General features: G+C 45.6%; 2 protein-coding genes across 2 annotated transcripts; one reads left to right on the forward strand and one right to left on the reverse strand.

Annotated features, from left to right (window-relative positions):
* Positions 1-2,183: 2,183 nt before the first annotated feature.
* Positions 2,184-8,800, reverse strand: znf366 (zinc finger protein 366). The gene is made up of 7 exons (XM_084468736.1): positions 8,617-8,800; positions 6,279-7,346; positions 5,922-6,089; positions 5,604-5,754; positions 5,126-5,317; positions 3,512-3,686; positions 2,184-3,400 (listed from the first exon to the last, which is right to left on the reverse strand). Exons 2-7 carry the CDS (start codon positions 7,337-7,339, stop codon positions 2,664-2,666), a joined length of 2,484 nt encoding a protein of 827 aa, XP_084324862.1. The 5' UTR covers positions 7,340-7,346; positions 8,617-8,800; the 3' UTR covers positions 2,184-2,663.
* A 2,814-nt stretch (positions 8,801-11,614) lies between these two features.
* On the forward strand, positions 11,615-12,650 carry LOC311343888 (isotocin-neurophysin IT 1-like; the record flags this gene model as incomplete). The annotated part of the gene is made up of 3 exons (XM_084468860.1): positions 11,615-11,734; positions 12,137-12,341; positions 12,505-12,650. 3 exons carry the CDS (start codon positions 11,615-11,617, stop codon positions 12,648-12,650), a joined length of 471 nt encoding a protein of 156 aa, XP_084324986.1.
* Between the last annotated feature and the right edge of the window lie 334 nt (positions 12,651-12,984).

Consider the following 12,984-nt stretch of genomic DNA (forward strand, 5'->3'; position numbering starts at 1 on the left):
ACCTATTCATTTGCACTGTAGATGTGGCCCCACTCTAGATATGGCTCTTAGCTAAGACAAGCCATTTCACAAAAGGTTTTTTATTAATTCTGTCGAACGAAGTCTGAACTTTATTTCTATCACGTGATTCATGGGACTTTTTTAATCTATTACATATGCATAAATATATAAGCCGTACAACAAAGAGGAAGATGTAAAGTGAGGTACTGAAAAACATGTAGGCCTACTTCTGTGATTTTTCACTTCACCTTTTTATATGTGAGAAAATAGATGCATTGGTTATCATTTATTAAACATCCAGACAGCTTTTCGCATGTGGTCAGGTTTGGTGCCATTTAAATTATATATCTTGGATGTTATCTGTGAGTTAAAGAAATGTAACTAATATTATTTAACTCTTAACTCTTTCCCTCTTTTATTCTTAACAAGCCATTATTGTGCGTGTGTGGGTGTGTGTCTGTCTGTGTCTCTTCTCTCTGTCTCTCTATCTCTAGTCTGTAGACACACATGTATGGGATTGTTTCAGTTCACAATCCACATGCCTGTTTTTTATTGAGTATTCTCCAGAAAAGTGATGTTGTGGTTGGGACTGAAACGTGTAGGTGAGGAGAGGAAAGTAGAGGAGGATATGAGGACTTCCTCTATTCCAGTTCTCTCATTCTCTCAGTGAGATGGTGGTCTCTGCGGATACAAATAGAGAAGCTCATGTTCTGCATTTTACCTGAGTGGAAAAAAAACAAACATTTACCTGCAAGAGAGATGAGCACTAGGTCACATGGATATGTGACGACCTAAAACAATGAACTTTTCTAGGCTTTTTAAATTGTAATTAAGAATTTGATTTGTATGTTGTTTCCTAAAAGACATTTCATTTTACAATTTTATAATTTGTATTAATGTTTGACAATGATGTTTCAAGGCTACTTCAAACTGTTGTATGTCATACATATTTGCAGAGTGATTAAATGACCCATGTATGTACCCATGTGTGTGATGTCAGGCATATAAAAAGTCAGGCATATAAATTAGTTCATCCTACGTTCTTGTGTGTGAACCACAAAAAAAGGTAAATGCAAAAAATGAAAAAATCTACAATTTTTGACAAACTTTACAATAACCAGAAAGAAAACACACCACTTCCTTTGTGAGTCATGTAGCTTTTGTGTGGGACACCCGCTGTGTCCTTCGCTGCCGTTTGATCACCAGCTAAAAGAGAAGAGGAGGTCTAGGATAGGTGTTTTCTCTTCCTCTTCCTCTGCTTTGTACGAGGCGCCGGAGAAGAAACTCTGCCTTTTGAAACACGAACATGAAACCACACACGCACACACTCACACATGCACACACACACACACACACACACACACACACGCACACACACACACACACACACACACACACACACACACACATGCACGCACACAAGATCATGCAAACACAACCACGCACACACACACACACACACACACACACACACACACACACACACACACACACACACACACACACACACACACACACACGTGTGTAGACCCTCACTGTGTGTGTGTGTGTGTGTGTGTGTGTGTGTGTGTGTGTGTGTGTGTGTGTGTGTGTCTGTGTGTGTGTGTGTGTGTGTGTGTGTGTGTGTGTGTGTGTGTGTGTGTGTGTGCTTAAGACACACTGCTTAATAATAACTCAAGGCAAAGTGTGTTATTCTTTCTTAAATTATTTGAAAAATGTTAACAAAATACTTTGTGTATAGCAGCCTATGTATTCATAGCAGCATTTTAAATGTCCTTTGACTGAATCCTTTATATTGTCTGTAAGATTCAATACACTTGATTGATCCCAGATGGGAAATTTGGGAATTATTTTATACTTATTTTATATCATGGTCACACTTTGAAACAATAACATTAACATACTCACTCTGCCAATGGTAGTGTGTGTGTGTGTGTGTGTGTGTGTGTGTGTGTGTGTGTGTGTGTGTGTGTGTGTGTGTGTGCGTGGGCTAAAGACATACTGCTTGATAATAACTCGAGGCAATGTGTGGTTTGTTTTCATAAATGATGTGAAAAATGTAAACTGTAAATGTAAAAAAATTTAAAGACTTTGTGTAGCAGCCCATGTATTCATAGCAGCATTACAGACTGAATCCTTTATATTTTCTAAGATATGATATAAGATATAAAACACACATACTCATCAATGTCAAATTTATTGTTTCATAAATAGGGTATACAGATTAAGCATTTAAACATTTATTCTGCTACCAACTAATAAGCTTTATGGCAAAACGTTTCACAGCTTCATAAAAAGACAATATTAAAAGTTGAAAAAAAAGTTGATCAAAAATTTAAACAACAAAGCAGACAAGGTCAACGCAACCTAAAAATCTCTCATTCAGACATGATTAAGAAATCATTATTGCAAAACAAATGATAAGCTATTTTGAATCAAATTAAACAAATATCACATTAACAGCGTTGTTCCTCTAACGGCAGTATTTTCCAATATTTCAATATATATATATTTCAATTTTTCAATAAAATCTGTGTGTAATTATGGCTTATATACAATACGCTTCACAGCAGTTAAATCACACTCTCTCAGCTCCCATATAGAACAAAAACACTGTCTAACTTCCGCTTTCCTCGTGAGCTCATTGTCTAGTGCTCCCAGTTCTACGCATCTTCCTGTTCACATTCTTCCTCTCCTTCTTCTCTTCCCCTGTCTGAGGGCTCAACAATCATGCAGAGACGCCTCTCCCCTTCCTCTAACCTGCTCTGTCTCCCCACCGCTGGGAGATCACCATTCACACCCACCCCTTGCTCCCATCGCGGCGTCTCACTTCCCTCTTCGCCGTGAACCTCGTACTTTGTTTCTGAATCGTTATCGTAACACCGCCCCTCGTCCATCGTCTCGCTGAGGCGCCCCGCGTCTCCTGCCTCGGCGTGGGACCCGTCGCCAAGCGAAGGCGGGGGCGTCCCCGCGGGTGACCTGCACAGTCGTCCTCGTCCGTCCAGGTAGAGGCTGCCCGGGGGAGGTGCCGTCCGGGCCTCCTGCTGGGGGTGGAAGGTGCCGTGCGGGTATGGGACGTCCCGTGGTCCGCGGCCGGGCTGGTAGGGCCGACCACGTGGTTCTGACTCAGGAGCATAGCGGAGCTCCGTGCGGTGCTGGTACACCTGGTGGCTGTACAAGCGCTCCTCCCCCTCCTCCTCTTCCTCCTCCTCCTCCTCCTCCTCCTCCTCCTCCTCCTCCTGGCAGGAGCTGCCGGGGAGGCTCTCTCCGTCGGAGTGGGCCAGGTGGAGGCCCGGTGGGTCGGGGGTCTTCTGAGACAGGTCGCAGGGCTCCTCCTGGTTGAAGCGGGTCAGCAGACCCAGGGGAGGGGGCAGACAGAATCGCCCCCTGCGCCGAAACACTAAAGAAAGACGATTAAAAAACACTTATCATCATGATACCTATTTTGCAGAGCCCAAACATAATACAAATACAGATGATGAAGACGATTGCAATCACGCAGCATCCCTACATCTCTGGTCCAGCCCTCGGTCCATGATGCCGTGTTTGACCTTCATGTGTCGAGTCAGGTTTCCCTTCAGGGTGAACTTGCTGGGGCAGTAGAGGCATTTGAAGGGCTTGCTGTCTGAGTGGAGATGCATATGGCCCATTAGGTTATGCATTCTGTTGAACTCCTTCCCGCAGAGCTGGGGAGACACATTGGATCACACAGTTAGAGAGTTCTAATGCTAAACTAGCATGAACATAATAAACATAAAAACAATCTGCATTGTGTTGTCTAGTTCCGCACCTTCCTAATGGAACTCGAATGAATAAACTGTTTCTTTGAAATGCAGCAATAAATTCATTATTCTGTTTAAAGGTAAATAAACAACAGGGAAGCATTAATATCTCTGATTTGGCCTGTGCCAACAGTCATTTCGTTTATTGTCCTAGTCCTCTTGCATGCCCAGCCTCAAAGCAAACATGTAGTCATCAATGAATGTCCAGCCAGGCACAATTCAGCCCTGCAATCACATCCTTTTTCTCTCTCTATATCCCTTTTCCTTCTCTTCCTCTAATTTCATCTAATTGTATTATCTACCTCTATACAGACAAACAAAAGAGAGTGAGAGAGATAGAGAGAGAGAGAGAGAGAGAGAAGAGAGAGAGAGAGAGAGAGAGAGAGAGAGCGAGAGCGCAAGAGAGAGAGAGAGAGAGAGAAGGGGAAGTAGCGAGAGGATGGGTGTTTGGAGAGAGAGAGGGCAAGAGAGAGAGCAAGTGGGTAAGAGACAGAGGAGGGGGAGAGAGGGGGAGAGAGCGGAAGAGATAGAGAGAAGAGAGAGAGAGGTAGTGGGAGGGAAAGAGGAAGCCAGAGGGGAGTGAGAGACAGGGGCTTGAGAGGAGAACATGGCAGGGTCTGGCAGCTTCTGTCCCGTCCTTCCTCTGCATTCTTCTTTATTAGGGTGGTCCTTTCCTCCAGGAGGAGAGAGGGACTGTAAACTGTCCGAGAGGACCGTGAGAAAACAGGAAGTTCCCCTCCAGCAGCGGAGAAAGCAAGATGAAATCTATTTGTGGGCCCTTTGCTCCAGGGGGGCGTTGGTGAGGGAGCAGGGGGGCGGTGGGGGGGAGGGCCATTGTTAGAGAGGCACTTTGTGCAGCGATATCCTTCCTATGGACGGTGAGGCCAAAAGACTGTCTGCTATCTGGTCACCGTCCCCCCCCCCCCCCCCATCCCCCCTGTCCCCTCCGCCCCCGTCCCCCCGTCCACAACACCAGGCGTGCTCCACACTCCAGCAGGGAGTGTGCCCTTTCACACTCACCCTCCAAAAGAATGCAAGGTTTTTCAATAGAGCCCTTGGTATGTATGCAGCAAGGCTCGGCAGCCCCACGTGGATTGTTTGGTGTGTACAGTGTGGAGCAGCGAGAAGACAATGAATGCCCCGTTTGTGGGTGGATGCCTTTGGTGAAAGTGTTTCATGGAACATTGAAAGCGCTTTCATTGTGGTCCAAAACGGTGTGTTTACATGTTTACATGTGTGACACACACACACACACACACACACACACACACACACACACACAAACACACACACACAAATGCAAGGTTTGCTTGTAGATGTCGATTCCCTGTCCGATGGCTCACCTTGCACTTGTAGGGTTTGTTGTCGGAGTGGACGATCATGTGGGCCTTGAGCGTCTGCTTCTGGACAAAGCTCTTGAAGCACATGTGGCACTGGTACGCCCTGATGTTGGTGTGGATAAGAACATGGCGCTTCATGTTGGCCAACAAGGTGAACTCTCGACCGCAGATCCGACACTTGTGCTCCTTCACCCCCTGTTAGAATAAGAACAGAAGGAGGGGGGGGGGGGGGGGAGATGTGTGAGAAAGGGCATGCTTTTCAATAACATTAACCTTTATTTTACCAGGAAGACAAAGGAAGACTTCCTATATAAGGAAGACATACCAACTTTCTCATACAACTTGCAATGGTGCGTTCGGAAACCAGAGTCAGAGTCAAATCATAATGCTACACAGAATCTAGCATTTTCAGAGACGATGAATTTACGATGAACAATATAGTTATTCTGTCCCCAGTGTGTGTCACAGAGAGGAGAGCTACCTTATGAGTGAGTGTGTGTTGTTTAAGGTGGTGGGATTGGATGAACTCCATGCCACACTCGCTGCAGATGTACGGCCGGATGTCTTTGTGTTTCATCATGTGGTTCTGAAGCTGGCTTGGGTACTGGAAGGTTTTCTGGCATTCCCCACACCTGCGGATACATCAGTGTCAATCTCGTTTGATTTACCGAAGAAAAGTCACACTGCCAACTCAAACACTGCTCTTCTTCTCCCCCTACACTCTAACAACACATTTTCTCTGTGTCTGTGGTCCATCTCATGGTGTTCCTGTGGCTCTACACGGATGGCTGTGGTTCACCTGTATAGGGTGGGCCCGCGATGGGTGGTCAGGTGTCTCTTCAACTGGGCCAAAGTGGGGAAGTCCAGGCCGCACTCCACGCACACGTTCTCCTGACCCTTCTTGTGCTTCAGCTCATGCGAGCGGAGCTCACTGGGGTAGGCGAAGCCCCGGCCACACACACCACAGCTGGAGGAGAGAAGGAGGAAAGGGGGGGGGGAGGAGAAAGGGCGTTAAGGGGGAGGGTTGGGGGGAGAGGAGATCACCCCGGACGAGTTACAGGATGAATGGGCAAAAGATGGAGGAGGAGAGAGTAAAAGGAGGCAACGGAAAAGACGGAAGAGAGTTTCTTCAGCAGAAGGTTGAGTGTCCTCTCACCTGTACGGCTTCACGTCGCTGTGCTGCATCATGTGCCTCTTCAGGTGGCTGGTCTGCGTGAAGGCCTTGTGGCACACCTGGCACTTGTGGGGCCTCATGCCCTGGTGCGTGAGCAGGTGGGTGTGCAGATGGCTCAGCTGCTTGAACAGCTTCCCGCACAGGTTGCAGCCGTGCGGCTTGATGCCGCTGTGGCCCAGTATGTGCGTGATCAGGTTGTACTTGGAGGTGTACGACTTCTCACACATGCGGCACTTCCACCGCTTCTGGTCGCCGCCCACGTCCACGTAGTAGCTGTCGTCCACTTGGACGTTGAAGCCCAGCTTCTCTGCGCCGGTCGCTCCCCCTCCGCGCGGGCCTCCGTCTGGGCCCCGACGACCGGGTTTGAGGGCCTGCTTGGGGTACATGGATCGCGGGGGGAGGTGCATGACGGGCCCGGCCATGAAGAAAGGAAAGGGCAGCAGGCTGGGGTGGAAAGGGGGGAAGTATGGGGAAGGGGGATGGAGGAAGAGCGGAGGCGGGTGCCATATTGGAGGGGGAGAAGCCAGCGGCTCCTCTTTCACCTGAACAGGTAGGGCAGGGCCACGCGGCTCGCACCTGGAGAGAGTACTCTGGAGCTGCAGTCGGTTGAGATCGATCATGCCCGGGATGGCTTCCTGGCCGACGGATGGAGGATTACGGGAAAGGGGTAGATGGGGTAGCAAGGCTGTCCTCTTCCTGCTTCCAGCCTCAGCCCCCTCTCTCTCTGCCTCTTCTGCTTCTTCCTCTCCCTCAATGGATTCACCTTCTCTTGCATCCTTTTTGAGAGGCGTTTTTTTGCGTTTTTGAGATCCCTCCTTCTGAACGTGATGTCTGTCTTGGGATCCAAACATAGATGCAAACCTGTGGGGGCTGAAAGCACGGCTAAAGGTGTATCTGGTGGGGGATGTGTCAGGGTATCTGGGAGAAGAGAGGTTTGTGGGTTTAATGTTGAGTGGAGGGTGGCTTAAGTAGAAACCGTGCTGAGTCGCTGGCTGCAGGTCGTCTCTGAAAGGAAGACTTCTTGCTGGGGAGGAGCTGTCCATCCTCTTCCTAGATTTAAGAGATCAACGGGGACATCAGTGCAATAGTGCAAGAGAAATGCATCGGATAAGGTCTCATAGTGTGAGGGGAACTGAGAGGAGGCATAGCTATCTACCTGAGCAATCTTTCGTGGGTACTTTACCACTTTCTGTTCTGCTTTCGATATACAATGATACATGATCCACGATTTGTCTTTGGTGGGACACACAGCTTTGCAATAGCCACTTGTCTAAAATGCTTTCCACCACTTTGTCCGTGCCCCTCTCTAGTTACTTTCACTTCCCACTTTCTCACTGGCTTCTCTTCTCACCCATCTCTTCTTCCAAAATAAAGAAGTTAAAGTGTGGAGATGGTCACCTTCAACTCTCACTTATCTTCTCTCTCTCACACTTTCCCTCACTCTCTTTCTTTCTCTCGATCTCTCTCTATCTCACTCTTGCTCTCTCTCTCTCTCTCTCTCTCTCTCTCTCTCTCTCTCTCTCTCTCTCTCTCTCTCTCTCTCTCTCTCTCTCTCTGCTCTGGTCACCTTTTTCACTGATGATGACAGAATTATTTGTTTATCCTCGGAAATGGTTTTCCATAATCAGAAGTTAAACTGAAAACACAGTGATATGAATGATGTATGACCTACAATATATAATAGCATCATTTTGAATGACACAGTCTGCCGTTTGTAGTAATCTGCACATTATTGTAGACATTGTCCTTTATCAATTGTGAATAAGATGAGTGCTATAGATATGACTGACTGTCTGAATGCAATCCTTGTCGATAATGCTGATGATTTTCGAGAAGATGATGAAAAGGAAAGTAATTCTAATGAGCAAAATTAATTAAACGGAAAATTAGTATTTTCTTTTTGCCACTCTGACGGCAATTTTGAGGAGTGTCAGGATCAAATTACAATTTCCATGATGAACACGACAACTTAATTGAGTTTAATTAAGCAGCCTTACAATAATAACTTCACTGCAACTCCTCAAAATGCTTCAATTCGAATGAATTGAATATAAATGTAAAATCTTAATATAAATGCTTCATCTGTTTATTCTTCCATTATAATTACTTATCATCATCTATCTATCATATGCGGGGACCCCCAAGCCCTTCCTCTGCCTTATCCCCTGCATTCCTAACAATCCACTTCAGTAGCCCCTCCTATGCCCTGATGCCAAGTCAAGCGCTGTCCATGCACCACCGTCTCACCATGAAACCCTGCCTGGGTGTGTGTGTGTGTGTGTGTGTGTGTGTGTGTGTGTGTGTGTTGTGTGGAACTTACCAGCACAGCACAGCAGACTCCTATGGTACTGGGGACTCTGTATTGGCAGAGGTGCAGCAGCAGAAGCAGCAGCTGTCGTATCTCTCTGTGTGTTCTCCCTCTGTCTCTCTCTATCTCCCTCTCTATCTCCTCTATCTCCCTCTATCCCTCTCTCTGTACTGTTGCTCTGCACCTTGTACGGCTCGGACTGAGACGCCCGTCCACAGACAGCGTTTGCACTGACTTAAGAAAGAGAACAGGAACAATCACTTTGTTCTCATTTTTCAGATGAGTACCTTCGGAGAGAAGGAAGGAAGGGAGGGGAGAGGAAGTCAACAAGCCTAGTGCCTTCCTGCAGAAAAATAAGGAAACGCCAGATAGACATCTCCATTTCTCTATAGTAAGGATTTACCATAGCTTTGGGGACAGACAGGCATGCTAGAATTTTTTTTTTCAAAACACCAACAATCACAATTGCCCAAATTCTAAATGTCATTTTTCATTTGGCATTGCTGAAATATATTGTCTCAGGTGATAATGGAGGATTATTACAGATTATAAGCACAGACAATTGCCGTAGTTCAGTTCAAATGCCTCTGCATAGAAGTCCAACAATCTACAATCCTTTACTGAACCCAAGATGAATTGATACCCACCTATTTGTTGAGAGTAGGACGAAATGTAGAGGATGCAAAGGAGTCATCTCCTGTTTAGTGGGGAATGATGTTTATTTATGAAGAACCATGTCCCATCAAAGGCTGCTTGTAACCTACTTGCTGTCTCTCTGGAATAGCTGAAATAACATTTCGGGGATTGCATGGCAAAGCACTGATGTTTAATGAGTGCATAATGTCTAGGAAGTGCATTGTTTGAACAGAAAGTTGGACGGATGAAGTGTTTAACTCAAGCCACTAAGGGGCAGGCATCCCTCGTTTCTAGAGTGACAAGGGCCATGCCGGCCGCATGCAGGCCGACGTTTGTCTTCAGGGCTTTTTGCCAGATAGCCCTTTCTGCCAGATAGGTCTTAAAGAAGACAGGTGATCATGACATCAGATAAAAAGCGACAAAGTGCATGTGAGGTGGAGGTTGTGGTGGTTGAATAGTTCAGTTAAAGGACTTTCACCCAGGACAACCGGGTTCATGTCACAAATTATTTTTAGACTTAGATTACTTAGTATTTTTAGTTTTAAGTTGCAATGTGATTAGGCTTAGGTAACACAACTACTTGTTTAGGTTAAGGCCACCATGGTTAGGTCTAGGCAACACAAATACTTGGTAAGGTTTAGGCAACACAACTACTTGGTTAGGTCTAGGCAACACAACTACTTGGTAAGGTTTAGGCAACACAACTGGTTAGGTTTCGGCAACACAACTACCTTTTTAGGTTTATGCTACACAACGACTTTGTTAGGTTTAGGCAAAATTACTAATGTCTAAGGTTTAGGCAACACAGGTACTTGGTTAGGTTAGGAAAAAAAACTAAATATGCAACATAACTACTTGGTAAGGTTTAGGCAACAAAAAAGATTGGTTAGGTTAAGGCAACACAAGTACTTGGTTAGGCTTAGGCAACAACACTAAATTGTTATGTTTAGGCAACACAAATACTTTGTTAGCTTTAGGATACATAACTATAAGGTTTAGGGTTAAGGACAGGCAGAAATCCCTTTCTAGCCACAAGCCCTGAAGGCAAACTTCGCACAAACACTCAAAAAAAAAAAAAAAAAAAAGTTTGACCAGTGTGCAACATTTCCTACAAAAATTCTTAAAATAAAAGTAATTATGTATATCTGTCTGTTGAATGCGATGACTTCATTCAACTGAACTTTTTTCGCCTGCCCCTTGGAACAGAATCATTATCAAAGTAAGAAGGTTTTAATTAGCTACCGTCATTCACTAATAGGATGATATGAAAGTGAGTAAAAGTAAGGCGCTTGCTAATTGAGCTCATACCATTGAAACAGTGAACGCTCTCTTCAGCCTCACTGAAGCTAATCATTAATCTGCATTAATTGGCATATTAGATCAATTAACCCATGACCTTGGGCGATGTGTGAATCAATTCTAATGGAGAATTAGAAACTTCCTAATCAAGAGAAAAAATGGGTAGAAGAATCTGTGTGTGTGTGTGTGTGTGTGTGTGTGTGTGTGCGTGCGTGTTGGAGTGTGCATACATGTGGGAGTGTCTACAAGGTGTGTGAGTGTGTGCATGTACTGTATGTTAAATGCAAAAGATTTTCATTCATAAGATCACAAGAATATGTTTACTTGTATTATATATTTTTATTTACTTTTTGTTGGTACCCAACATTCCTCCAGTATACATTCAAATGAAGATCCATGAAATGAAGATTTTATCGACATTCATCTTCAAGAACACTTGTGTCCTCCTCTGACAACAAAAACAATGACAACGCCTAAAAGATGATGAAAATTACATTCCTTAAAATGCAACAAAACGCATTATGCACCTGCCATCGTGTCATGTCATCAGCTGTCATTCTTTGGTCACAGCCTTTTCATATCTCCATTTCCTTCCTGATCCCTCTGACCTCCTGCGGTCTAAAAGCTTGCGTGGTCACGGACGGCCAGCCCTTTCCTAATCATCTCTAATGGGAAAGGCCACTGAGGCAGGTCACTTGAACACCGGCCCCCTCACCTGCCCTGCTCTGGCCCCCTATGCAGCGGCTCCTTCTCTGGACGTGACTTAATAAAGGTTCATTAAGGATCCCCTAAGTGGCTTTGAGGTTAAGGCATCACTCGCCGACGTAGACCTGCACGGTATATAAAGGGACGGCAGCCACCAGAACAGGACAAGCATCTTCACCAAGAGGGTCTTCACCGAAGTAACTATTTTGAAATATCTACTGTGCGTCCTTAGTCCGTTGAGAAGTGAGTACAATTCTATTCATTTGTATTGTCTTGTATTGTATTGCCTATTATTTGTATGACCAGGTAGAGGATCACATAGTGTGGTCTCATTCTGGTACCGTGCTCTTCTATACGTCCGTTAACAGAGATGACCGGAGCAGCTGTTTCAGTGTCCCTGCTTTTCCTGCTGTCGGCGTGCTCTGCCTGCTACATCTCCAACTGCCCCATCGGAGGGAAGAGATCCCTTATGGACGCCCCGCAGCGCAAGGTGAGTGGGCTTGGATTTACTGTAGTCAAGATAGAAGATGTGTTATATAGATAGATATGTTTATGTTTAATTTAAACCTGGATGTACTCCCCATTAGCAGTCTCTATTAGCTGGACCATAATAAAACAATTGATACAGAAAACTACCCTGGATGATTTCACTGTTGGAGCTTTTTAGTTCAGATATTCTTTCAATGCAATGAATTGATCGTTGAATAGTTGAAGAATAGTTGAAGATCGTTGAAGTTACATAGTACAGGTTTAAATGATACTGGTCAAGTTATTACTCGCCAACAGAAAACCAGAGAGAGCAGAGGGGCCAACCGTTCAGCAGTGCTGAACGTTGTGTCTCAGGAGGATAGCGATGTATTGGAGTCTCTCATCTCTCTGTCTCTGTCCCCAGTGCATGCCCTGTGGCCCCGGGGACAGGGGCCGCTGCTTCGGCCCCAGCATCTGCTGCGGCGAGGGCCTGGGCTGCCTCCTGGGCTCCCCGGAGACGGCCCACTGTGCGGAAGAAAACTACCTGCTCACCCCCTGCCAGGCGGGAGGGAAACCCTGCGGCTCCGAGGGCGGACGCTGCGCCGCCTCCGGCCTCTGTTGTGATGCAGGTGCATAATGAAGAAAATCCCCTTCATTGATTCTCATTCACGCACAATAACCCAAGTTATGGTTGCTATGCTATTTCAGTATATATAAGGGTATGCTGCTTTTATGCTAACGTCAATGCAATATGAACTCACTCGCTCTTTCTATTTTAACCAATCATTTCAGAGAGCTGCACAACTGACCAATCCTGTGTCACCGAAGAGGATAGCTACGATCCAACTGGCCTATTGGAGAGCAGCGACTCCAATCAAATCTTCCTCCGGCTCATGCATTTGGCCGGCCACGCCTTGCCCCATCGAATCCACCAATGAGCTCCCTCTGATGCTGCATGGTATCAGGGCCCCCACCACAGATGTAGGAAAGTGTAGTGCTGGTTTGAATAGTTGTATTGGAATGTTGGGTTGCGCCTGTGGATCCCATTTAACCCTGTCACCTCTTAGCCCTGTTATCTGGCTATGCCACTCAGTGGAACCCTGTCTATGTATGTCCAGAGTGCCTTTGTTTATATATTTCTATGTATAGAAGTAGTGATTTAAGAAAATCTTGAAAATGATGTGCATTGTCCTGGTAATATGTCTGCTGGAATAAACTTAGAAAGAGTATGAATGGCAGTGTTTTTGTTTTGCTTTATTGGCATGGGATTTA

The sequence above is a fragment of the Micromesistius poutassou genome (assembly GCF_964030765.1).
Source record: "Micromesistius poutassou genome assembly, chromosome: 5".
Classification (NCBI taxonomy): Eukaryota; Metazoa; Chordata; class Actinopteri; order Gadiformes; family Gadidae; genus Micromesistius; species Micromesistius poutassou.